This window comes from Hypomesus nipponensis, chromosome 23 (genome assembly GCF_054491055.1).
Source record: "Hypomesus nipponensis isolate SF chromosome 23, ASM5449105v1, whole genome shotgun sequence".
Taxonomy (NCBI): domain Eukaryota; kingdom Metazoa; phylum Chordata; class Actinopteri; order Osmeriformes; family Osmeridae; genus Hypomesus; species Hypomesus nipponensis.
The window spans coordinates 768,021-795,281 of record NC_140383.1 but is presented as its reverse complement, the minus strand read 5'-3'; the positions used below and the strand labels follow the sequence as shown (position 1 = coordinate 795,281).

The 27,261-nt window shown below is 43.8% G+C and overlaps 2 protein-coding genes across 3 annotated transcripts; both read right to left on the bottom strand.

Moving 5' to 3' along the window:
- Nucleotides 1-12,336: 12,336 nt before the first annotated feature.
- On the bottom strand, nt 12,337-16,806 carry LOC146233270 (uncharacterized). Of its 2 annotated transcripts, XM_084688160.1 has the most exons (9): nt 16,215-16,806; nt 14,515-14,610; nt 14,343-14,436; nt 14,108-14,239; nt 13,847-13,975; nt 13,488-13,525; nt 13,115-13,397; nt 12,898-12,939; nt 12,337-12,771 (listed from the first exon to the last, which is right to left on the bottom strand). In XM_084688160.1, the coding sequence occupies exons 1-9, from the start codon at nt 16,227-16,229 to the stop codon at nt 12,524-12,526; spliced, it is 1,077 nt and encodes a 358-aa protein (XP_084544286.1). In that variant the 5' UTR covers nt 16,230-16,806; the 3' UTR covers nt 12,337-12,523. The 2 variants fall into 2 exon arrangements, with proteins under 2 accessions (XP_084544286.1, XP_084544285.1); XM_084688159.1 differs by having other exon boundaries at nt 14,343-14,610.
- Nucleotides 16,807-17,858: 1,052 nt separating this feature from the next.
- Nucleotides 17,859-26,998, bottom strand: LOC146233269 (protein FAM171B-like). Its single transcript, XM_084689969.1, has 8 exons — nt 26,652-26,998; nt 23,208-23,438; nt 22,979-23,062; nt 22,573-22,758; nt 22,202-22,372; nt 19,486-19,602; nt 19,223-19,346; nt 17,859-18,940 (listed from the first exon to the last, which is right to left on the bottom strand). The coding sequence occupies exons 1-8, from the start codon at nt 26,815-26,817 to the stop codon at nt 17,995-17,997; spliced, it is 2,025 nt and encodes a 674-aa protein (XP_084546095.1). The 5' UTR covers nt 26,818-26,998; the 3' UTR covers nt 17,859-17,994.
- Nucleotides 26,999-27,261: the final 263 nt, after the last annotated feature.

The window sequence follows — 27,261 nt, the reverse complement described above, 5'->3', positions numbered from 1 at the left end:
GGCACCTTAGCAATCTGTCTGCGCCCTACGGACCCGCACCCAAACAAACTAAAAGTACTCACTGCTCGTAGCGGTGCAATTAACTTGATAGCAACAAAGGACACTTCAACTTTTAATACTGAATTTTTCAAAACAGAAACATTAAGTGTATGAATCTCAGTAGCTGTGCAAACCCCTGAGACAATACTGGTATCAGGGACAGCCAGGCATGTCCTCAACCAGCCAAAAGAAAAACAGTCAACGAGAACAATAGAAATAGAAAGTGTGGACGTTTTTCCTGTTCACTTTTCTTTCCTCTGAGTGCGAGACGTCTTTCTGAATGCCCAGGAAGCTGAGAGAGAGAAGGAAATGTTCACGCGTTTTGGGAGGGATAGAAAAACATTCTCTGTCACTAAGTCAACGGCAGCATGTTTTTGACTTTGGAGATGGGTAAACAAATAGCATTGGTGATGTGGATTTTCAGACGCTTTGACATCTGACTCACACAAAGAGAGTTGCGAGTACTTGTTTAGGCAGTCCTAGTAATGACAGTTATGTGCTAAAAATGTACATAGTGAGTCTAACACTAGACTACTCTCCTGACCATAGAAAGCTATTCTATACCTAGTGAAAAATATGTATTTTTATGAAAAATGTTTTTTTTAACAAATCATGCTGATGACTGCACCCAAGGTTAAGTCCTAAACAGAAGGCCGACCTCCTGTGAAAAACAGTTGATCCAAATTGTACAATCATAGTTCAATATCACTTATATCATATGTTGCTAGCTGCCTGTGCATAGATTTATGATATCAATGTTGTATTTACTATATATTCACTGTATATTAGAATGTGGATCACGTAATTTCTTCAGCAGTTGGCATGCCTGCTGTCTTAAATGAAGACGTTAGCTTGTGGTGATAAAAGGGTTGTTTGTTGAGGAGCACTGGGTCACAACCCAACAACCCTACTCCTCCACCATCACCATGGAGACAGCTCTGCCATAAATCTCTCTCACACTCTCACACACTCGCACACACACATACACCCACACATACTCTCTCACACACACACACACACATGCGCACACACACACACACATTCCCTCACTCTTTCTCTCACTCCTTTTGTCCTTTAGTGGAATAGTGTATATCTCTTTCTGTATTCTATGTTATGTTCACTGCACCCCTTTCCCAGGGGTTACAAAGGAGGGCCATAAATCATGTAACGACAGAATGAAGGGGTGTAACAAGAAATACAAAGTAGATACAACTACGAAGCAGAAAGGGGAACACTCAGTTTCTCTCACGAACAAAAGTCCAACCCTCCCTTTCTCTCTGACAGGAATCCATTTGTGTGAATTATTTCAATACGGAGGATTGGATTGCAGCACACAGGAACAGAGCACGAAGAGCATGGCGGGCAGGGCAGAATACCTGACAGAAAGATGTACAAACGGACAGTATCCATTCACTGTTTAGTGTTTTGTGTGGCCACCTTGAGATCACGTCCTGTAGGAAATTCCCTTAAGCTGTTTTGAAGACTTTCCTGAACTTTTCTCAAAAGTTGAACTTCTTCACCCTGTCCAATTAATCTGACACAGTTTCAATTATGTCGAGGCCGGGACTCTGAGGAGATCGATGGGAAGAGGTTAAGGCTTTTGCAGACTATTTTTTTTCAACCTTTCAAACCATGTTTTTCTAAACTTTTTCAAAATGATATTTTTCAGTTGTTGAAATCTTTCAAGTACAGTTTTTTTTTTTTTTTCTTGGAAATATATTTTGGGAAAATAAAATATTTTTTCAACCTTTTAAAAACCTTTTTTTCAAAACATTTCTGGGAAAATATTTTTTCAACCTTTCAAAACCTGTTTAAAAAAAACAAACAAAAGATTTGATTTAGGGTCATCTGATAGAAAGTACATATTGTAGGTGGGAATGGGGGGGGGGGGGCTTAAACCTACGGGGGGCTTTGAAACTGAGATCCTGCTCTGCTGAGCTATACTGTACCTTTCCCAAGTCTCAAACACATCTAGCACAGTTTCCAGATGTTACATTACATTAAGTTGGGCATGTTGGAAATGTGTTCCTTCCAGATGTGACAGAAATGCTCTCCATTCAGATTTCTCAAGTGATTCTGTGTGCCATGCTGACATGGAGGATTGATTCTAACAGCCGTCTGACTCCCACTGTGTACACATGAGACTTTGCCTTACAGCCAATTACAGGATGAACAACATCTGAAGTCATTTTAGTCACAACAAACAAGGATTGTCCACTGGGCCACTTAAGAGTCGTACAATCACAAAAATCAATGTCAAATTCAAATCCAAAAGCAGTGTAATGACAATCCCAATGTTCTTATGTTAGTATTGATTTGTTCTCCGTTTCATTAGCGGGGGGGTCGGTGAAATCGACTGGATCATGTTTGTGTTTAAACAGACTGTTTGGTTTAATAGAGCCGGCAAGGCAGCAACCGAGTCAGACCTCCACTGGCTCAGCCTGACTTCTGAAAGCCGGCACATTGCAAAATAAACACATTTGTCCCCTAGAGTGAATGGCTTCTTGACATGGCTAAATGCATGCTCCTCCTAACAATATGTGGTCTGTTACATCCATGATCCTTACTGCATTCCATGATTGGAGCTGTTGCTCAATCATCAACAAATGAATGCTGTCATATGATGACCTACAGCACCCACATGTACTGTAGTAACATTATTGTTTACATCCGACAGCAAAAAAAGATTATTTGTGAGTCTGTGCATTATCCTTTTGAAGAATAAATTAGAAAAGGTATTGAGAGAGGAAAACAGCTTAGGGTAATTGAGAGGCTCACAGCAGGATGTCCAGTTCTCTCCTACCTGTGGGGGGCCTACCACTACCAGGGAGCATTTACAACCACAGGAGGGAAGCTCACAGTCATGCATGATTAGAATACTATACCTCATATTTCTACCATTCCCCTTAGTTTGATTTCCCTTCCTCTGTGATACTGAAGGTAGACTAGGAGACAGTGAGGGCCACGGTGTTGAGGACAGCAATGGAACTGCATAGATTGCAGGGATTCAAGCTCCCATATGTTGAGCTAAATGCTGTACAAAGTTGAATGTGCCTCTGGAGGATGGTGTGGAAATGTGAGGAGGGGTAGGGCAGATGTTTTACGATCTCCACCGTGGTGGATCGAACCCCTAGGTACCACTGTGCTACTAAAACAAATGGGAACAACTGTAGATTGGCGCACACACAATGTACTGGAAGCTGAGATCTGGGAATGGGCCTTGCACGAACACTGGCTGGATGGAGCATTTAGATCTTTAGGGAGGGCTGTGATAACAACGCATGTTGCTTAATGAATCATATGGGGCAACATATAAAACATTTGTTAGGCAAATCATTACATTATGTAACTGGTCTTTTTTGCGGCATAAACCACAGGATTTAAGCCTTTTGTGTAACAATCCTAAATAAAGCAAGATGGCTGTGATCAGATCCCAGGCATGGTTTATTAAGTCTTGTTCCTCCCAGTCATTACAGCATCACATGCACACACCACATGGAGTATTCACAGAAAACAAAACGCTCACACAAATTGTACAATTATACAGAGTGCTCATAGTGGGGTTTTTTTTCATTTCGTTTGATCAAGGCAGATAAATTAATATGTAAAGAACCCGGCTAACAATAATTCAGCTAATGTGACGTATATTGAAGAGTAGTCCCATCGCCCCAACCCCCCTGCTGAAACAGACCCCTCGCTTGAACAATTCCATATATTGGAGGGGGATTTATATCTATGGACTTTGAGGGCTGAATAGGCATGGTCATGTCTGATTAAATTGAGCCCCTCTCACTTAATCAATACAAGCTGCATGTTGTGTGTGCTTACAATCTGTGCTTGAAGTGGTTGACATGCATTAAATCTGCATTTGGACATGTTCTTAATCTTACCCCAGATTTTCTCTAGAGATCAGGCTTGGCCATCGCCTGAGCCACTCGAGGGCTTTCAGAGTCACAAAAGCGCTCCAGGAGTTTCTTGGCTGTGTACTTGGAGTCATTGTCATGTTCTGCCATGTTTGTCTTCTGTCATCTTTTCCTTTAATGCCACCCCGTCCGTCAGCCCCCTGAGCAGCCTCCCCATAGCAGGATGTTGCCACCATAATGATTGGCATGACCACACAACACTGGTGTTTCAGAAAGAGCTGCTTGCTGTTTGGAATTCCAACAAGGTAAGTCAAATATGATGCTTTGTCAAAATCGAAGTTCCTCTTCATCCCCCATCCTCAGTATTCTCCAACGAGGCCTTCACATCTCTCTGAGCAGAATTACTTTGACACTGAGACAGCCTTGGCCCTGGCACTACCTGCTTACCTCGAGGTTTGCTGACTTCAGTACTCTCTCAGGGAACCCTGCAGCTTAGAGATAACAGACGTAAAGTTCAGTCAGAGACAACGTCAGCGCCAGGGGCCTGTGGGGGGAGCCAGCAGTGACAGAGGGAAGGAAGAGGGGGACAATGTGTGTTCATCTGCCCTGGGAATGATGAGAGCTGGACAAATATACCTTTTACAGGCTATTTGTTTGTGTTGGATGTAAGGTCCCTTTTTTACTGGAGAGAAATGACTCTTATTGAACAATTTGGTGCTAAGCAGCCAAGCATTTAGCATTGTGGTTATACATCAGTTCATCCAAAACTGTAAAGTAAATGGACTAAACCTTCAGAAATATGATAGATTTTGACAGTATAAAAGAAAGTGAGTTTGTTTCATGGATAAATGTGATGGTTTAATACCCCTTTCTCCTTCTGTTGTTTTATTTGTTCATCCACAAGTTACTTAATTGAACTAGTAGAGAGGCATAGTAGCCAGCAAGATTTCAAAGTGTGTGTTGTTAAGATGACAGCTAAAAGGTTGGGATGATAAACTAAGTCTAACAGCCGGGATCAGGGTGATGAGTCAGCCCACCTCGGGCCTCCAGAGCTCCAGGCGAAGCTGTGGGAATGGAAACATTCACACAGTAGGTTTACATTTATCTTGTTTCACTTAGTCTGCCAGTCAACTCCCTCCAGAGAGTGTGTCTGCAGCGGTTAGTGTCTGCGTTCATAAATAGCTTCTACAGGGTATGTACAGTGTGGCCTAATGCCCCTCCTCATCTTCCTCTGAGACAAGGCTGGACGGTTCCCCAGTGGACAGACCCATGTAAGATAAATATGCCAAAAAGAGTTTAGAAAGGACTAGTACTCCCAGATCTTCATGTCTGTGGGGTTAATGGAAGGACAACTGCGGAGCAAATTGAAGGGAATTACAATGTCATATTGCATATTTCAACATACAGTAGAACCACATACAGTCGTAATTTTTTGACAAATCCAGAATGTAGGCCTATGCAGTATAACTCTACGTTCTATAATTAGAGTTAGCATTATCATTGTTGCTGAAGCTCAATTAGATTTTTCTCTGTTGATCTGAAGGAAAATGCTCATGTTCAGGCAACACTGTAAACACTTTAGCTCCAATGGAATATAAAAAAGTAGTTCAGCCTGCCAAGGAATGTAACGTCAAACAAATGTCTTATGTAGGCTAGTCTATTCTATGTAGATTTCACCTTATGTAGTCTAGTCTTTGTATTATCTATTGCGTGTTTAGTAAATTGACATCCAATTTTTCCATCTGAAATATGACATTAAAACATGCATTCAGCATTTAGACAAAGAACCACACTTAACCACTTCCTCTGCTGGTTTTGAATGAAAAGAGTGCTCTTATCTGTAGAGATTTGCCAAGGCCATTACAACACCCATAGAAGAGTGGAGAAGGTGAAGAGCATAATTGTGATTCAGGTCATTTTCCAGGCTCATCCATCAAAAATCCAGCAATCAGTGCCTGAAGACAATTGATTTGCATTCTGTGCTGAGTATGAAGTGCATGTCTTATCTGAGTTAATTGATTTTCACTCACCATTTTCATTTTTATTTTATTCAGGCACTTTGTGTACACTACACTTTTATTGCAGGACAGTTTCTAGATCAGCGATTCCAACCTATGGTTTGGCGCCCCTGAAGGTGGACCGCCAAAGCAATGAAAACTTAACTATGAAAAATTAATAAATATCAAAATATTTAAATATACTGTTGGTAAATGATTATAAGAATTGTTACTAAAAGTACATTTTGCCTTTAATTCATCGTGACCGAAACGCCAATAGTAATGCTTGGCACGTTGACGAAAAAACACCTTAACTTGCATACGCCCACTTCAATTCACTATGCACTCATCACTTCGACATATTACACAAACCAAGTTAACAACTTCCGGTACCGAGCAGTTACGCAAATTCTCAAACACATGATCCCGGTTTTAAAAGGAGATTGGAATGTCAAATTGACAATCAACGCTGTAGCCTTCATATGACTATATTGCTGCCCTTTAAGCAAGAAGGAAAAGGGGTTCAAATCGTAAGTTTCTAGCTACATCAACAATTACGAAGGTAAGGTTTATCTAACTCACACAGTAAAAGTTGCAAGTGCTAGCTAGTGTAGCTCTAGCTATCTTGGATTTGAGCCGTAAGGTTAGGCTAGCTAGCCTACTCAATTATGTGCCAGCTTGTTTGCTAGTCATTAATGTTAACTCACTTAAATAATTGGTCTGTCATATTTGTTCCTTATGGGTAATGTAACATTAGCCTGGCTCTGCCCTCCTACGTATTTCCGCTCAATTTGGATTTTGCTTCTGTATTAGGTCTGGGAGCTCGGCTCTGAAGTCGGTTTCCAGAAACAATTTTTTTGAAGGTCCAATTAGCGAACAGAGGGAGTGGCTGAGAACAATGACGTGAATGTCGTGCACTTGTTTGAGTAGTTCAGTAATGGCGGCGGAGAAAGATGCGAGCGAAACTATTCTGCGGTTGTGGCAATGCTGCCGAATATAGGTTAAATCCAGAGCAAGAACATTCCTTGCTGAGTTTTGTTGGTGGCCATGATGTTGTAGCCCGTTACAGTAGTGGTGAAGGAGTTGGCTAAGGTGAACGCTTGCAATTGGTCATGGCAAATCAGAGTGGCTCTGGGCGGATCCAATAGTTTTAAATTTCAACAGAGGACCTGCCTTCAAGGAAGTTAATGTTTGTCAATCGAGAGATCCCAGACCCTCTGTACAAACGAAATGTACAAGGGTATGGTTAGGACTAGGCTAATGTAACATATCTCTTAGTTTCAAACAAAGAATCTGCCATCTGGAAACGGGAGAGATCTCCATGAGTGTAGGGTTGATAAGAGAGCAATAGGGTTAACAACCTTGGTTATTAAAAGTAGCTAAAGTTTCAAAATTGTAGACCTGGCCTGGCCGTGGTAGTTACGCAGGTTACCTCTCTTTACAATGTTTGCTTACTGTGGCACTGATGGACACTGTCTTCTTTGATCACTCAAATACATTTATCCATGAAAGCCAACAGTTTGGCTCTCGTGGTGTTGTTAAACATGTGATAAACGGGTATTAAGTGAGCGGATGTGTTGGGCAGCTGCAAACATCTTTGAGCCATGTAAGTGGGCACAAAGTGTAAAAGGTCGGGAATGGCTGGTCTAGATTAATATCTAAATGTACTTTTTTAATAAGCCGAACCCTTTGTCCTACAAAGCATTTTTTATGTGCAGGCGTATTGTACTGAACACATAAGGAAACCACAGCAAGCCAATTATTTCCTTCCATTGTGGTTCAAGTACCAGTATTCTTCTCTTTTCTTGGCAGGAAGGCCATGTTCTAGAACCTGGTGAACGAGACTCTCTGGGAATAAATGTGTTGAATCAAATATTAATACATAAGTCATTCTTGCCAAAACTGCATTTTGAGTGTGCAACAATCCTGCTGAACCAAGCAGCAGCATTCTAACTTCAAAACTCAGTATTTGGTCATGCAAAAGGATCATTGAGAACTTTTTACTAGCGCCTACTACTAAACTAAACCCCCTAAAGTTTTTTTTTACCAGATGAATTAATGTGCGATTGGAAATGGAAACAAAAGAAGCCCATGATCTGGCTGCTCAGGTGAGACCAGTTCCAGCCATCACCAAGCACTCTCTCTGTGGACGGCGAATTAACAAGGTTACCAGCATGCATGTAGAGGGCAGAGGGTTTGTAAAATACTAAAATAGAGACAACGTTATCGTAGTCATCCAGACGGCCCTTCTGCCCCTGCCTGTTCTGTGTCTATCGCCCATCATGGGAAAGTCGAACAACATTATGGGGTTCAATGTAACATTTGAAACTCTGCTTTGTTCCGTTTACATCCCAGTTAGACAGACGGCTTTCACGGTGGCCACACCAAGGTTGGTGCCCAGCCACTTGATTTGAGTTTGATACTTCCAAACTAATGTCCCAAACACCCTGTGAAGACAGACATTTACATGTATCCATTTATCCATTTAGCTGACGCTTCTATCCAAAGTGACTTCCAAGAGAGAGCTTTACAAAAGTGTATGGGTCACTGGTCATAACAACGAGATAGCACCAAACATTGCAGGTAGCCAAAACATGAGCATACATTGTGAAAAAGTGCCAAAGGGAAGAAACATCAGAGCATGCAGTTAAACAAGTTACAATTAAACAACATGAGCCTCAAAAAGTGCAAGAGTGTACCTTTAGAAAAGCTATCAACAGGAAAATATTTCACATCGAGTACAATAATTTTAAATCAAATACAACTAACCAACAAGAGCAACAAGTCTCTCAATAAGAGTCATTGTGATCCTAGAGGAAACTAGCATTGGGTCCAGCCAATCATTCCTAAGTACCGTTGTACTCCCGAAACAAGTGCGTCTTAAGCCTTTTCTTGAAGGTGGAAGGACAGTCAGGGTCTCTGATGGAGGTTGGGAGTTGATTCCACCATTGGGGGGCCAGACAGGAGAAGAGCTTGTGTTGGGACCGGGCGCTCTTGAGCGGTGGGACCACCAGACAGTTGTCAGAAGAAGACCGTAGGTGGCGGGTGGGCGTGTAAACACCACACCAGATAAAGGGAAAGGAGCGTTCTCTCAGAAGGTACACAATGTTTACTTCAAACTTGAATTTCTAAATTACAGTTAAACCCATAAAACAACATAAGGGATACAGTGAGTGCCGATATCTACTTATTTTTGCACCACACAGCTCTTAAATCACAGCTATTATAGCATTCAATAGCTATATCCAACCAGTGAAATACAGACATTATTACATAAATACATCAAAACCAGGTGAAACTCCTAGTTTCTGTCTCTTATCTCCCTCCACGCAGGTGTCACTACTGCAAACATGACAACCAAAGCATCCCAGCAGGACGGCCAAGTCCCTTTATTTAAACAGCTGAGACTTCCAAGGAAAGGTACCGCAGTACCCTTGTGTTTCCCAAGAGACGAGGAAGGTTTCAGTTACCTCGGACATGAGAGAGACTCAGGGCTAAACAAACAAGCCTGCTCTGGGCTGACCCTCTGAGGCTGGGGTCTAAACAAGTCTGCTCTGGGCTAACCCTCTGATGCTGGGGTCTGGGCACCACTGCTCAGCCTCTGCTGGAATGCTTGGAGCTGTTTTGGTTTTGTCCGCGTCTTGGCTGTCACATATGTCCCGCATGACATTTCCCATGACTCCTGTCACCTCTCTCAGGGCGAGCCTCTGGTTCGTTTTCCTGTGGCCTGCGCACTGCGTTTTTAAAAGGCCCCCAGCCTACAATGAGAGTGTGCTGTACCAGCTCGGGGAAAAACACAATTTAATTGTTTTTAATCACAATCCATTTCAAAGACAGTATAAAACACACCTATGGGGACCATGGTTACCACACAACTGTAGACGTTGTTGCGTTCCTCAGCCCAGCAGGAGGAACAGATGCTCCCTATTTCTCTTTCAGGCCGAGCAAATATCGGAAGGCGTTTGAAAAAACATGAGGGCAGCATTATTCTTCATGTGCATGCATACGAAGACATGTGCATGTGTCGTTCAGCTGTAGCATGTTGAAATAATGAAGGGTTTGGTCATTAATCACACTACATTCAAGAGGCATCTTTGATCCTTTCAGCCTGCAACACGTGACTGGCTAAGTTGACCCAGTTTTCGACCCAAATTGTGAAAACTGAAACTTAGCAAATGCATGTGTTTTTGATGACTAGACTTGCTCTCATCCTGTCAAGGTTTAATTTATTAGTACAGTTAACATATATACTGTACATCTGTACATAATACCTTCAGTAATAAATTACAACCCAAAAAAATTCTGTGTGTCTAAAGAGTGTCTAAAGAGATGACAAACACTCCAAATATAGGGGGCAGGGGTTGACTCTGCTGAAAGCGATGGGTTGGTGGTGTGGTAAGTGCTTTACACCTACAGTAACAAAGGTTCTGTTTCCGACACTGCATTCCTCGTCGATATTTTGAATTATGATCGACTGCTGATCCAGAGCTTGCAGGTTCAAATCCACCCACCCCCTTGTAAGTAGCTTTGGATGAAAGCGTCTTCTAAATGAATATGTTACGTTATTACGTCCTGTGTGCTTTTGAAACAAATCCGCGTGGTGATGAAAACAGTCTTGAATGTGTAACAGATCCTCTGCCTGCTCGGCCTGGCGTGCCCTCCCTGCAGATCCATTACAGGGACTTGGCAGGGCAGTGGCATCTAGAACATGCCCCTCAGATAGAGGGGAGGACTGGAACACTGTACTGTTTACACACCATCCCTGGTGTTTGTTATCCTGTCTTTGTCTGTCTGGGTTGAAGGTGTTCCAGACTGCATACTGCAACTCAGGAAGTGAGTCAGAAGCTGCCTGGAACTGTAGAGCTTTAGTGGGGATCTGTCCAAAATGAATAGATTGATGATTAATATCTTCACCCTAATTTAAATATTATTCTGATATCACTAATGTCAGGGTTTCCCCCCAGCTTTTTTATAATACACTTCCACAATGATTACATGGGGTTAAGCTACAAATCTTTTATGATCACCCTCCACACCGAAGGTTGGCGGAAGTATGTACTGCCCACGCCAACACACCCTGTCTCAATCACACCCTTCCTGGACTTGGCTGGTGCCCTGAAACACAAGCAGCAGAAGCCCCGCTCGCTCGCTCGCTCGCACGGCCAGCCCTGGCCTAGCCACTCACCTGCTAAATCGTTGTCAACTTGTTTCACTTAGTGATGTAATCCACCGGGCCGAGAAGCTTGACATTCCACACCACCCTGATTGATTTCCAAGTTCTCGACTTTGCCATGCAGAGGGCGAGGGGGCACACCTGCAGCTGAAATAGGACTCTGGGTTTGGTTATAAGAGTCAACTTGATAGTCCAGTTCATTTAGTAAGTCCTGAGAAAGCTTGCTTCAGGAACTTTGGATGTGTTCTGTTTGTCCTCCACACAACACACATGGACATCCTGCATCTGGGGAATTTGCTTAGGGCATGTACATTACTGGAATTCAAAAATAAACAATTGGGGAACTGTTAACATAAAAATGCAATATGAGAGCTTTTTCAGGGTCATAACCATTTCTCACATTTTTGGACTGTATGGAGTGGTATACAATACTGTTGATGGACCTAGTCAACCCAATTGTTGTACAGCATCATGTAAAATGGCTTCCTAAACTAGGTTGTGTCTATGAAACATTTCAAAATAATTGTCTCCTTCCTTAAGGGCACTGGCAAATCTGACAAGGCCAAGTAAGTGAGTGACAGAATCCTTAATACTATGTAGTTAGTCAGTGGTTACTTAAAGTGGTGAGAAGTGGTAACTTTGGATTTGCAAGAACACAACCACGCGAGAATCCATCTTGCCAAGCTCCAAGTTGTCAGTTTGTGGTCAAACCAGAGTGGTTCGGACCAATCTGTGAAGAACTACTGGTAGCTATGGGCATGGTTGAAGTTAGCCAGGGATAGGCGGTGATGGAAAGATTGTTCATCCAATCATCTGCCAAGTATTTTTTGTATTGCCTGCCCTTTCCCAAACAGTTTCCAAAAACAACTTGTCAGATGGTAATTGACAAGATTCTGTGTAATAAACCATCTGCCGAGTTAGGTTAGGGAAGTGGAAGGAGGCCTTATTAGATGACAGAACCTGTTTAGCAAACCACACCTGATCAGTGCATCCTAATCCAGTCGTGTAGTACGTAGCTATACAACATTAAGCAATATGCTCCAAGTTTTGGGCCTGAACAGTAAAATCTCAGAAACAAATCTTAGTCTTTGGTGTCCTCTAGTGGTTCAAGCAAAGCTTGTTCCTCTGGGTTGGATTATTGTCCTTGACAGTTCTTATTCACAATAGGGCAAATCACTGCACTGTCATTGAATAACGATTCTGTTTTGTGTAGACGGTGTGTTTCTAACTTTTAACTTTCCAACAAAATGTCAAGAAGGTGCTCTGGTAAAAAACAGAATGTATTCTTTATTTAAAACATATTTTCCCTGTCAAAATGAAATACATTCAACTGAAAACATGGTGGCTATACATGTTGGATCTGCACCATCGGAGACTGGCCTTTTGTTAACTGAATAAACAGCACATGGGATGATATTTGGCACACCCAGTTTATGATTCTGATGTTCAGTTTATTTCAAGTCCTCCATAAGGTGTGGTTCATGTTGGAGAAGGGCAGTGACCAACATATCAGCTGCTTTAGTGCTGTTGGTAGCTTCCAGAAGTTTCCTCATCATGAGTTGTGGTGTCAGCTGGGCGCTCACCGTGGCGGCCATCTCAGGATGGAGGCCCTTGACCTGCATGTCGTCCAGAATGGGCCCTATGTTTTTGACTCTGCTGACTAGTTGACTGTGTTTTTCCTTCAAGAAGCCGAGTGCATCTATTTGTAAGTTGGAAAACACAGAAGAATTGTTGTAAATAGAGGTTGTAGGTGATGGATGTTACTTATGAAATCCTGTTTTGATAATGACTTTAGTCTTTTCACTGCAGAAGAAACTGTATTTACCTAAAATAGAAGAGGTGCCTTTTGTCTTAGCCTCAGTTGGACCTAAAAAGGGAATAATGACATGTTGAGGTCCAGTCCCACATGTGTCCTTCTAAATAATAGGTAGTAATACATTTCATTAAAAGCATATAATCTAAATATTTATTTATGTAAGTAAAATGTCCTCAACAAATCATAGTATTCACCATGTACTATGGACCAGTTTTCTATTTCTTACTTTCAAACCCTATGAACTTATGAAGATTTGGATAGTTCTCCATTATTTTATCAAGCTTCAGTATTTTATGGAACTCATTGCATTTTTCCTCATTTTTGCCAATGATCACATCAATCATGTCTATGACAGCGTTTTCTTGCGGAGTGGCATCTTTGAGTCTCCTATATTCTCTCTCTGTGACGATGTTGTGGGAATGTAGAAATTGAAGGATGAAGTTAGCGTCTGTCTGGAGGCACTCAATGAGGTTTATCTTCTGCTGTTTTAGCCATGTCATTGCAGAACCCTTAAAAACAGTTGCAACAGCCCCCTTTTTAGTTAAACTATAATGTTGATCAGCCTACATATCATCAATTATTAGAGAAGTTGTGTCTACCTTAGAAGAATATTCTTGCTTCACTCCTTTTGGTGGTACTAAACGGCAAGCCAAAAATAGTTGTGTAAATAGGTAAAGGTGAGGTCGTAGATAATAGTGAGGTCATAGGTTTTGCTCATGATGCCAGATGGCTGTAATTCTGTCTGTCCCTGGTATAGACGTTATTCACTCTGTCCCTGGTATAGAGGTGATTCTGTTGGTCCCTGGTATAGACATTGACAGTTGACACAGAACCGACATCACACCATAGTTGTGAGCCTTCTCTACATGCATGGATAAACTTGGAATGGTTTAACCATTGCACCTAACAGTAGGTAATAGTAAGGGCAAAGGAAAGGCAACATATTTTGAAACATTACCTGTTATTATTTGGGGGCTCCCGCCCACTGAAATATTAACATCCCCATCGAATGTACTGTCTCTTATTACTCCTGCATGTATGATGCTTTTGTTAACAGCCACTGCATCTGCACGTGGAGGTGGTTGACCTGGAAGTAAAATACAATCCGTAAAACCTTCCCCTCAAATGCTGTACTGCATAGTTACACGTCTGGAGTTGTTATAGATGAAACAGACGTTTAATTTCCACATTTAGACATAAAAGCATCACTGCTACTCACCTGATAGACTGCTACAGCCTGCAGAGTTGGAGGGCAGTGTAATGTGCATGTTTAAATCCTTCCCTCTAATGTTTATGAGACTTTGGTCATAAACCATGCTGTTTCCATCTGCATACGCTGTCCTAGATGAGACTTTTAGGACAAACATGAACAATGTGAGCTTAAAATTCACCACAATATTCAATAATTTATGTAAATGTGAGCACTATGACTGTACAAGACTTTCATGTGCTACCTTGACTGCTGTTTTGGAATATCTTCTGTAAATCTGAATGCTCCTTTTCCATACTCTTCAGAATGTCCTTCAATTTCTGACAATGATCCTCTCCCTTTTGGATTATTATCCGCAAAAGATTACAGATTTTCTCCTCTTGTATTTCTTTTCCTAAATCTTTTGAGTTACTCACTGTTAAAATGTCTTCACATTTGTCAATTATGACGTCAGGATTCTTTGCGAAACAACTGCAAATCTGCTTCTCATTTGACTTCAGAAACTCTTCTGCCTGTAATGAAATGGAAAATATATCAGCTGAATTGTAAAATCTTGTAGGACATATCATGCAGTACCACTGTGTACTTTTAAACTGCTCCATTATAACTGTTATTAAAGGTTTATATTGACTTGTTGACAATTTCCAACTATAAGCCATTATACAAATATAAACTCTTCTGATTGTATTGCTTAGTCATCAACACTTCTGTAGCATAGAGACAAACCTTCAACCCATTTCTGATCACCTCAATAAGACACAGCACTGATGCACATGAACACAAGAACCCCCGACTTTGCATGATATGACGCCTCATACAATGCCACTATCTATCTGGATGAGCCTCAAAGGGCTGATACCAGACCTGGCATCTCCTTCTCCCCAGGGGAGGAAGAAGGGCCAGCCAAATGGCCCACCTTCCTCAACCTCTCCCTACTCCAGAAAACTCTGCATTAAACAAATGATTTATCCAGACATTTTAATTGATTAACAAACATCTCTCAAAGACAATACTCTTTGTGGACACTACAAGGATTATTGGAATTTGTGTGTGACAATTTATGCTTACCCTTTAATGTTGTGTTGATGTAATTTGATGTTTTAATGTAACTTCCTTTCCTGTTATGATAAGTCAGTCAACCTTGATATCAAAAATGATTTCAATCTATGAACCAACCCATTTATAAATGTATAGCTATATTTTGAAGTATATGCAAGGTATGAACATTTTAAGGAAACCATCCAAAAGTAAGTTTCTATCTTTGAGACAGTTTGAACAACACCCAGGCCATTTCAAGGTGGTTAACTATTAAATGCATTCATATTTAGTTGTTTGGAATACATTCATTCCAGATTCACATCACCTTCCTGGTTCATGTATTTTATGCATGGGAGACCAAGAGACAGTCACCCAGATGTACAAAACAACATACAACAACGTTTTGTACAGCCTTCTATGCATGTTTCTGTATGTAATGTCATCCGAACCAGTACTTATATGGCTTATGTAGCATTCATGTTCTCCCCTTAGACAGGTTATCAGATGATTATGCCAGGTTGCTCCTTCAGAATATTTCTCTTCTGATTGTATTGCTCAGTCATCGACACTTCGGACAAACTGTGAATGCATACAGAAATGGAAAAACGTGCCCTCTTGTACTGGGCCTAACAATGATCTCAATCATTACACAGCACATCTCAAAGAAAATGCTTGTTTCCATTTGGGTTCCTCTATTTGGAAGAGTACAGTATCTGAGGGCTTCTATTCACTATGTGTTTTTTTCGGAGTGTTATACATGTATCAGTCTGCACATTTACTAGGACGGCTTTTTGCAGTTCAGCATTCTAAGTAGTTGAACAGTGGTATGTCGGCAACAATGTATACAATAAACATTATCACAAACTATTTGTCAGGATAAATTTTTTTAACTTTAACAAAACCCAACGGAGAGAACGAGAGCGAAAGTAAACCACAGGATGTAAAAAAAAAAAAAAAAAAAACCCTGAAGAACAGAGTTGTTCCAGATGTCCAGTTGTTCCAAGAAGTATAAAATACAAAGTTATAAAAAATTGTTCCTTCAGACTAGCGGAGTGAGAGTTGAAGGAAATGTGCTTACCGTACGACCAGACATGTTTCTGTAAAAGTTCAAGAACAAGACACCAAAGTGGAAATAATGTGCTCACTCTAGACTTGATCAGCTATGGACTTGTGCTTAAAACATGAACTAACAAGCAGCATGACGTGTGCTATGATGGAGGCGTGTCCTGAGCAGGAAAAGCAGGTTTATTTTAGTTTCATCCTCCTCGTAGTTCAGGGGGGTATTCCAGGTAGCGGGTTTTACAAACTCTGAGATTACCCCTGAACTCTGAATTGAGTTACTCTAACATGGGAAACTCCGAAAATTCAGTTCCAGAAAAGCTGATATGAATTTGTTAACTCAACTCGGAGTTCGGCAACTCTGAGTTTAGCGCGTGCATGAATACTACCAAAAGCCAATATCTATGGAGCTCCGATACTCGGATTCACCATGGCAACGACGACTAAAAACGTTGTCATACTTCACCACACTTTACATTTTATTTTGTGTTCATGGTCAATCTGAGGACATATTCCGGAAAAGAGCAACACGGCTGTAGCTGCGTAGCCTATAGCTACAATTGGCATGGGCAATTGCTGCCGAGTCAATGCATTTACTATTTGAATGCAATAGCCAGTCCATACATTGAACATTTAACCCCACTGTCCATTACTGTATCATTACAGGAAAAAAGTGTTGGACCTAATAAAAGAGCATGTTCAATGTTATATTACATATAAAAACATACTACGAACAGGTAGGCCTAATGCATATTTTGCTTACCTGTTCGTAGTATGTTTTTATATGTAATATAACATTGAACATGCTCTTTTATTAGGTCCAACACTTTTTTCCTGTAATGATACAGTAATGGACAGTGGGGTTAAAGGTTCAATGTATGGACTGGCTATTGCATTCAAATAGTAAATGCATTGACTCGGCTTGTGATTGTAGCCTCGACGTCACCATATTTTTAATCATATTAGACAAACGTTTAAATATCAATTGGTGCCTATTTCAACTTGTTAGCAGTTTCCCTCAACATAATGCTTTTTATCAAAGGATGAAGAAGGAGATTAAGATGACGAAGAGACATTAATGACAGTTGCCGCAGAAATGGATGCAGAGAATAATGTATGGTAGCCTAGCTACTGCAGTTCTATCTCCATGTAGGCTACTTGCATTTATGAATGAATGTAATTGAAGCACATGTTCGAGACATGTTTGTAATAGTAGCACATGTTCGAGACATGATTTCCTTTGTGCTATGTGTGTATTTACATTGTTGTATTTGTGTATTCTTTGTGTAGTTTTACGGTGTCTAGAAGTCTTCGTGTACGATGTATGTTGATGCATATTACTACAAAGAAATCAACGTCGAACGGCGATAGGTAATAAAGACATCAGTGAGAACCCTCTGCATCCTCGTACTTCCACCAAGGGGTTGCTAACACTGTCCCTGGAATATCTTTTTGCACTACAATTTTAATTTTTTCTCCATTCTCCAGTATTTAATGTATTTATTCTCTAAGTTGAACGGACATTGAGCAGAAAGAATTTCATTACTGATAAATGCTGTTTGAGTATATGATAATAAACTTGAACTTTGAACTTGATTACAAGCTGAAGGACTTGTTACAGAAATGCAGATATGGTATATACACAATAATTTGTGCACATTCCTTGTTAAACGTTCTGTCCCTCCGCCTCAGGACCAACCATGGTGCTTCAGACACTTTAATGTTGAGGTGAGATCCAGAGGTGCTGTCTCAGCAGTGTTTCCAATAGCCTGCTCAGTAAACTCCAACCTGTAACATGTTCATTTAGCAGATGCTCCTATATGGGGATTCTGGACCAACGTCCTATCACACTCCAGCTGTACCAGCTTCCTATTGGTTGGCTGGTTGGGCTCGCTCATGTCCACCCCAGAGTCCAGGCTGGTGTCGCGACTGTCGGCCGGCCTTCGTCTCCTCTGAGAGTCTGAGGTGGAGTGATGGATCTCAGCCGCCGGTTTGCCCTCCAGGGACACGAACCAGGCCCGGGGGGACGGGGGGTGTCCGCTGGAGGGGTCAGGCAACTGTGCCGGGACCTCCAGGGAGAGGGGCAGGGCCGGGTCAGTGCTGGGCCTCGTGCTGTTCCGCATGCCAGGGAGGGAGGCTGACTCTGGGAGGCAGCTGTAGAGTCCCCAGGGGGGGCCAGGTGAGGAGGGACCCCGGGGCTCCTCCGGGGCTCCTGGAGGCCCCTCGCTGCCAGTCCCCTGGAGCAGGGGGTTCTGCAGCAGGGTCGGGGGGAAGCCGTCCTCATGCGTGGCTTCTGAGCGAGGGTGTGTGTTTGGAGAGCCTGGGCATGGCAGAGTGGCTGACTTGCTTTGCGGTTGCTGTTCTTGCAGGTGAAACAAGCCGGGCGTGTGGAGAATGGCCACTGGCTGGTTCCAGAGGCGGAGCCCCCTCTCCTGGAGGTGTACGCCCTCATAACGAGAGAGGGGAGTGCCCATCTGGTCGCACATGTTGTGCAAGCTCAGGAGTTCACTGCTGTGGGGGTGGTTCTGCACGTAGGTATCAAAGTTTCCCCTGGAGAAGGCGGAGCCCACTGGCTCACCTAGCCTCCCCCCTGCAGGCAGCTGCTCTGCTGCACCTCCACAGAGAGGGGAGTCTGCAGAGGACACCTCGTTAAGTTCAATATCACAGGTCGAGGTGGTCTGGTCCATCTTGGACACTGCAGAGTTTCTGGAACGTGTTCTCTTTGCCTTGGGACGAAGCGAAGCTCTGTGGAATGACAGAGGGCAGGGTTTAAGAACAGGTTCAAGCAGATCACTGTTCAGCACTCAGCGTTGCTCATTCTTTTATATCTTCTTCTACATATTATACAGAATTACAGATATGATTGATGATGATTATTAATATACTACGCAAAACACAAACACACAATGTATTAATTTGTCTGCATACTGGCAAAATTGCAAAAGTGACGTATTAAAGCACACTAATTTTTCCATTCCATTAACAACAACAAAAAATGGAGGTAAAAACTGAGTTTTAAGTTGTTACCTATGGCAACACCACAGCAGAACTGACAGCAGGGGGAAGAGCAGCAGAGCTCCGCCCACAGCGGCCGCCAGGACAAGTGTGTGCTGTGAGAGCAGGTCAATAGAGACGGCCAGCCCACCTTCACCTGGTCACACAGGGACAATACCAGACTAAAGCACCTTTCTAATGAATGGTAGACGACAACAGACAGGCACAGTGTGATTTAGACATTTAGAATGTGTGGTTTGGTTCCAGATGAGCTGCTGTCCCATCGCTCTATTTACCCTGGTTTGTTGGCATCAGTGCTGCAATCCAGTATCCCAGGTGAGGAGCAGTGAAGGTCCAGACCAGCCCGCTCTGCTGCCGGCTCACCAGACCCTCTCCTTGAGGACCCCAGGCACCTGAGCACAGCCAGGGACAGCCATCACCTCAACACACAGGACAGTTTACATCCCTGAAACTCTGGAGAAGAGACTCCAACACAGAAGGTGATGTTGATTTACGCTGCAATATTCACCACAAGTGTCAATATTTACTGTCACCTTCCCCACAGTTGTAGATGTAAAGACGACACCGGGAGGAGAGCTTTCACAATGAGTGAGATGCAGAAAGGACTGTCTCATAATGGGTTCCTACCAACCAGTGCTATGGTTATAGAGCCAGGCTGGGTCCCTACCCACCAGTGCTATGGTTATAGAGCCAGGCTGGGTCCCTACCCACCAGTGCTATGGTTATAGAGCCAGGCTGGGTTCCTACCCACCAGTGCTATGGTTATAGAGCCAGGCTGGGTTCCTACCCACCAGTGCTATGGTTATAGAGCCAGGCTGGGTCCCTACCCACCAGTGCTATGGTTATAGAGCCAGGCTGGGTTCCTACCCACCAGTGCTATGGTTATAGAGCCAGGCTGGGTCCCTACCCACCAGTGCTATGGTTATAGAGCCAGGCTGGGTCCCTACCCACCAGTGCTATGGTTATAGAGCCAGGCTGGGTCCCTACCCACCAGTGCTATGGTTATAGAGCCAGGCTGGGTCCCTACCCACCAGTGCTATGGTTATAGAGCCAGGCTGGGTTCCTACCCACCAGTGCTATGGTTATAGAGCCAGGCTGGGTCCCTACCCACCAGTGCTATGGTTATAGAGCCAGGCTGGGTCCCTACCCACCAGTGCTATGGTTATAGAGCCAGGCTGGGTCCCTACCCACCAGTGCTATGGTTATAGAGCCAGGCTGGGTCCCTACCCACCAGTGCTATGGTTATAGAGCCAGGCTGGGTCCCTACCCACCAGTGCTATGGTTATAGAGCCAGGCTGGGTCCCTACCCACCAGTGCTATGGTTATAGAGCCAGGCTGGGTCCCTACCCACCAGTGCTATGGTTATAGAGCCAGGCTGGGTCCCTACCCACCAGTGCTATGGTTATAGAGCCAGGCTGGGTCCCTACCCACCAGTGCTATGGTTATAGAGCCAGGCTGGGTCCCTACCCACCAGTGCTATGGTTATAGAGCCAGGCTGGGTCCCTACCCACCAGTGCTATGGTTATAGAGCCAGGCTGGGTTCCTACCCACCAGTGCTATGGTTATAGAGCCAGGCTGGGTCCCTACCCACCAGTGCTATGGTTATAGAGCCAGGCTGGGTCCCTACCCACCAGTGCTATGGTTATAGAGCCAGGCTGGGTCCCTACCCACCAGTGCTATGGTTATAGAGCCAGGCTGGGTCCCTACCCACCAGTGCTATGGTTATAGAGCCAGGCTGGGTCCCTACCCACCAGTGCTATGGTTATAGAGCCAGGCTGGGTCCCTACCCACCAGTGCTATGGTTATAGAGCCAGGCTGGGTCCCTACCCACCAGTGCTATGGTTATAGAGCCAGGCTGGGTCCCTACCCACCAGTGCTATGGTTATAGAGCCAGGCTGGGTCCCTACCCACCAGTGCTATGGTTATAGAGCCAGGCTGGGTCCCTACCCACCAGTGCTATGGTTATAGAGCCAGGCTGGGTCCCTACCCACCAGTGCTATGGTTATAGAGCCAGGCTGGGTCCCTACCCACCAGTGCTATGGTTATAGAGCCAGGCTGGGTCCCTACCCACCAGTGCTATGGTTATAGAGCCAGGCTGGGTCCCTACCCACCAGTGCTATGGTTATAGAGCCAGGCTGGGTCCCTACCCACCAGTGCTATGGTTATAGAGCCAGGCTGGGTCCCTACCCACCAGTGCTATGGTTATAGAGCCAGGCTGGGTCCCTACCCACCAGTGCTATGGTTATAGAGCCAGGCTGGGTCCCTACCCACCAGTGCTATGGTTATAGAGCCAGGCTGGGTCCCTACCCACCAGTGCTATGGTTATAGAGCCAGGCTGGGTCCCTACCCACCAGTGCTATGGTTATAGAGCCAGGCTGGGTCCCTACCCACCAGTGCTATGGTTATAGAGCCAGGCTGGGTTCCTACCCACCAGTGCTATGGTTATAGAGCCAGGCTGGGTCCCTACCCACCAGTGCTATGGTTATAGAGCCAGGCTGGGTCCCTACCCACCAGTGCTATGGTTATAGAGCCAGGCTGGGTCCCTACCCACCAGTGCTATGGTTATAGAGCCAGGCTGGGTTCCTACCCACCAGTGCTATGGTTATAGAGCCAGGCTGGGTCCCTACCCACCAGTGCTATGGTTATAGAGCCAGGCTGGGTCCCTACCCACCAGTGCTATGGTTATAGAGCCAGGCTGGGTCCCTACCCACCAGTGCTATGGTTATAGAGCCAGGCTGGGTCCCTACCCACCAGTGCTATGGTTATAGAGCCAGGCTGGGTCCCTACCCACCAGTGCTATGGTTATAGAGCCAGGCTGGGTCCCTACCCACCAGTGCTATGGTTATAGAGCCAGGCTGGGTCCCTACCCACCAGTGCTATGGTTATAGAGCCAGGCTGGGTCCCTACCCACCAGTGCTATGGTTATAGAGCCAGGCTGGGTCCCTACCCACCAGTGCTATGGTTATAGAGCCAGGCTGGGTCCCTACCCACCAGTGCTATGGTTATAGAGCCAGGCTGGGACAGCATCAGAGGGCTTCAGTCCGGAGGTGTCAGGCAGGGGCAGGCTGATCTGTACAGGCCCAGACACATGGATCTCTCTCTCCAGGGAAAACAGCTGCACGCTGACGGCTGCTAGTGGACTGAGCTCCACGCTGCTGGAACCTGTGGGAGAGACGCATCTTGGAAGTAACCTCAGATTCTCTACAGTTCACACGTGATGGGATGCACAGAATATTGGAAATGCAGAATATTATCTTTCTCAGTCTCTCACAGTCCCCGGCTGCATATGGACACACACGCACACACACACTCTGACACTAATACACACACATACACACACGCACTCACACACCCCTCCCTACCTGTGGTGCTGGTGATCAGGCCCATGGTGTGGGGGTAGCTGTGTCTGCCGGGGCCCAGCGGGGGGCTGGAGAGGCAGGCTCTGGTGAGGCAGGCTCTGGAGAGGCAGGCTCTGACGGCAGGCAGATCAGCCTCCCTCACAGGAAGCAGGCGCCTGGGGATCTGAACACTGGGCTGCAGAGCAACACCTGGTAACCACAACAGGGGGAAAAAAGGTTTAATAAAAAAGACATTAGACCACTAATAGGGATAGTTGTCTATTATGAGGATTTAATGGACATACATTTTGAAGTTCATAAGCTACAAACTATGAAATTAGATGTTTCGTTTTTTTTTTGGACAGATGAGTTCTAATGCATTGCTTGATGTGAATGCTAATCAAACCATATAGACATATTCATTGCATACCAGATGTTATCAGAACTGAATCTTCAAAGACCCAGATGTTGCCTTGGTTAAGGGGGAACAGCGACAGGGTCACCGACGAAAACACTGCAACAGATCACAACGCATCTACTCATCTCCATTTACAGTCATTCAGTTTTCCATTTAACTGAACTAAAACTTTTTCAAGTTTAGATACTTCATTAGCAGACACAGACAGACAGACTAACTCAGACACAGTGTCTGTACTGACTGGGCTTCCTGCTGGTGTTCCAGGGCAGTGTGGTGAGAAGGTAGCCGTCCATGCTGGCCCCCAGGCTCAGAGGCAGGCCAGGCTGGTAGGGCACCACCAACACAGCCTCCCCATCTTCCGTGAGGGAAGAGCTGGTCCTGGTGTGGTTCACATACAGCTCTACAGAGGCTCGGTTCAGAGGCTGTTGGTTCACTGTGTCCACGACTCGGACCTTCAGCGTGAACACTGACCCTGACGACAAACACAAGAACATGTCATGTCACAAGCAAGAGCCGTATGTTGAACTCACTGATTTGTTCCATGGTGTACACACACTGACTATGATCAAACTGTGAAAAAATAACAATAATGCGTTTAAAATGTTTGAAAAAATATTTTCGAAAACAAAATTTGAAATAAACGGTGGGACAAATATTTTCGAGAAAATAAAAAATGAATATTTTTAAAAGGTAAGTTCTGGATGAGACAGAGGGAGTTGGCGATGTCGACCAGACTGGGAGTAGAGACATCCCTGATCCCCCATGGCCATTTATGAGGAAGATGTTCCAAATTGTCTGTGTTAAAAAGGATTCCTGGCAAATAAGCTACATGTCTATAGTGTATTTTTGTATTCATGTATTAATATGATGTGAGGTCCAACAGGTAGTAGCCTGGCTTCCAGCCCAACTTAGCCCCGCCCACAACAAAAATTTGGTCAGGAAGTTGGGTCTGGAGAGGCTCGTATTGGGGGGCAAACTATATAAAACCAGGAGCTGGTTTAGACAATGATGGACAGATGATCAACAGTAACGTAATCAACAACGTCACGAAAGAGCGCTTGGGTTGAATTTGTTCTCAACAAACAACACATTACGTTGCTATGATTGGTTGTAGGTCTATTCAATTGAGCGAAGAGGCGTTTGTTGTATGAGTTCGGTTGAAACACGCCCCATAGTCACAGCCCAACGGAGAGTTATCAGACTCATATTTTGACTAGAATTATGAGTTTGACAACGTCAGGCTAAACAGGTAGTAGTAATGGCAACTTTTTACTGAAGTCAATGTCAGAGCCCATTCTTCTTTAACTTGAGTGTAAAAGTGTAGTCAGTACTTAAACTTTGAACAGATTCTTTTTAAACATGAGTATCTGTACTTTTACTTGAGTGAAGGATGTGTGTACTTTTGCAATCTCCGTTGAGCAACCTAGTGTGTCGACTGACACATAACTGACACATAACAGACACATAACAGACACATAACCTTTAAACTCCACAAATGTCTTAAATATAGAAATTATTAAAATAATCACCTTTTAAGCACACCTCCCCTATTACTTAATTATTAAACAAGGGCACATCAGAAATATACAGTCCTACTGCAGCATGGCAACAGGAGGACAGAAGGAGCAGCAGATTACTGTAATCTGCTTGTTCAGAGAATCCAGGCCCCACTAAAAAGAGATTTAGGAGCAACGAGGGATGAAGGGGGTTTCAGGCTGTGGTCTTATTATTCCAAAGAGATTATGATAACAGATATCTGATATGATGTATTCCTCTGCAATGGAGACTGGGATTCAAGCAATTAACAATGTGGAGTTTTATAAAAAGTACAGTTCAAGCTGACAAAATAGTCTCTAAGATTCGGCAGTAATACTTTTTTGCAATTTAGGGTTTGGCAATTCATTATTATTGATAAATATGAATGTATTCCTATTTAATACTCTCAGTATACACCGTGTGTGACTCCACCCGAGCATGGGACACAGGGGGCTTCAGTGCACCATAACAAACAGCCTGGAAGATATGAACATGTCAGCTGTTTCATACTGGAAGCCTAGGAGCCCCCTGGTCGAGTGCAGCAGATGGTCACACAGTGTGTGTGTGTGTGTGTGTGTGTGTGTGTATGTTGGTATTATGCCACCATCTTCCTCAACAAGAACACACAATCGTAAAGAAAAGCCTAGCGTTCAGTAATCCAGGCCAAGTCTTCCCAAGCAACTCCAGTCTCCCATGTTGTCAGGTCAGCTCTAAACACAGACCTCTCATGCTGCAGACTGGTGGGTGTCGTTGTGTGTGCTTTCAGCATGGCCAAACACTGTGACACATCACCCTATTAAGAAACACACCAGGGGGAATTCCTCAAGTACTTAAAACGCCTCCAATCTGTTTCTTGGAATCTTTAATGAGAGGGAAAAAGCAATGAAAGTGTGGATCATGGACATCTGTTGTAGGAATGAAGGATGGCTTTTGTTCTTGTCCTGTGTTGAGTGTGACTGACTGGGCGGATTGAGTTTGAACTCCTCACATGATCGCATCACATGATCGTGCATGGGAAGTTTACTCCTACAATGATATGAATGAGTCATGAATCATGATTAGAGAAGACATCTTGATACAAACCCTCCATTCAACATGGCTGAAATGCAAACAGGCAAGACACTGTGGAGAGGATCCCCACAGAACAGGGCGCTGCCCTGCCAAGGCACAATGTGGATTATTAAAGTATGAAATTCATGACATTTTAATGTAAAGGAGGCCTTATTATTTTGCTGTCTGGTTGAAGTGCTGGTCGAATTATGTGAGTTTGAATCACATCAAATATTAGACTAACTATACACCACAATAAGCAAATGACCACATTACAAGCAAGTCTCTACCATTTTCAATATCAACATAATCACAATACATCCACCATCAGATATTAATGTACTTATTTATTATTTTATTTTTAAATACTATATGCTCATTTATCCTTTTTCACAAGAAAATGTGCGTTACAAAAGCCATTTTTGCTAAATCAATCATTGTGTGAAGGCAAAGTAGCCAGGACACAATTATTTTATATTTCAGTTGTTATGAGGAACATGGGTATTTGGACAGAGGATTGTATATGGAACAATACACTTCGCTGTACTGCCGTTAAAAGCAAGTCAGTGATCGATTGTAGGGTGACTAAAAGAAGCGTAAACAAACGCACCGACATCCGTTTTGACGCTCCTTCCAATAAACGTAGATTATACTGCGGTCCTGTCCGAAGCGAGCACCTGTAGCCCCACTGTCCACCGTTTAACTTGTTCTTAACCCATTGGCTACTGATTTAGACCTGATCTTTGGGTAGAGATCCGTCGGTCAAATTTGAAGTGTATTTGCCATCTGTAAATAGCAAACTACAGATGCGTTGAAATTTTAAGGTCCTGCTTCTTTTGACAGTTTCATAGCGGCGTATCAAGACCTATAATCAGTCATAATCCTATATAAGCTAGCCTATGTTTATTAACAAGCCTTTAAGAATTGAATCCAGGTCGAGACATAAGAATTGGTCCAGGCACAATTTGGTCATTGACACAAGTATTGTGTTTTGTATGAGATAGATACACAGCGATAAGGCTGCTGTAAACACTGCTGCCCCCCCTACTGTACATCGTGAACACCGCTTATATTAGGTCTATCAGAATACACGACAAACCTGGTTCAGAAGTAGACTGCTGATATCCAGTAGTCAGTGGCTTTACGGAACTCGATCTGTCATTCATCGTCCCGCCGGTGATATTCAAGTCGTTCGCCAAAATAACGCTAACTGTTCGGTCCAGGACAAACAACACAAACAATTGGGCCCGCGTGTGTCGCATCATAAGGTATAGTGCACTGCTGTAAAACAGAACCGCGTCTGAAAGTCACATTATCGTACTGTAGACTACAATCTCTTTACTCTTTTGTGTCGCACTTATGAACATTTGGCGTCTTTGTTATTGTATGAGCACTGCTGTGACGGCCTATAGCCCCCTGTTTACTTTGCGCATCCTCGAATCTGTGGCAACTCCTCCCCCTGTGCCGAAAGAGCGCCCTAGCTCCGAATCAGTACCTAAACACTCGGGACATGAAATTGGACTCCCGCACTGATGTGACACCCTTATCCGTTCTCTCCGAACTGAAATATAAAATAACTGTGTTACGTTCGGAAGCAGCTGACAGTTGAGCAGAACCTGGAGGCTATGTCAACCCTACCAAGGCAAAGGAGGTATAGCCATCTGGTTGAGACATAACCGTTCAAATAGCCTACAATTTTAAAAACATCG

Excerpts from the sequence above, each read along its gene's own strand:
- LOC146233270 (XM_084688159.1), bottom strand. Across the intron at positions 13,398-13,487 it reads AGCAAGAATATTCTTCTAAG|GGTTCTGCAATGACATGGCT; the intron begins GTAGACACAACT and ends ACTGTTTTTAAG. Across the intron at positions 12,940-13,114 it reads TAAGTTCATAGGGTTTGAAA|GTCCAACTGAGGCTAAGACA; the intron begins GTAAGAAATAGA and ends TTCCCTTTTTAG.
- LOC146233269 (XM_084689969.1), bottom strand. The coding sequence starts at position 26,817 with ATGATGCGACACACGCGGGCCCAATTGTTTGTGTTGTTTGTCCTGGAC. Across the intron at positions 22,373-22,572 it reads CCTGATCACCAGCACCACAG|GTTCCAGCAGCGTGGAGCTC; the intron begins GTAGGGAGGGGT and ends TCTCTCCCACAG. Across the intron at positions 19,347-19,485 it reads ACTGATGCCAACAAACCAGG|GTGAAGGTGGGCTGGCCGTC; the intron begins GTAAATAGAGCG and ends CTGTGTGACCAG.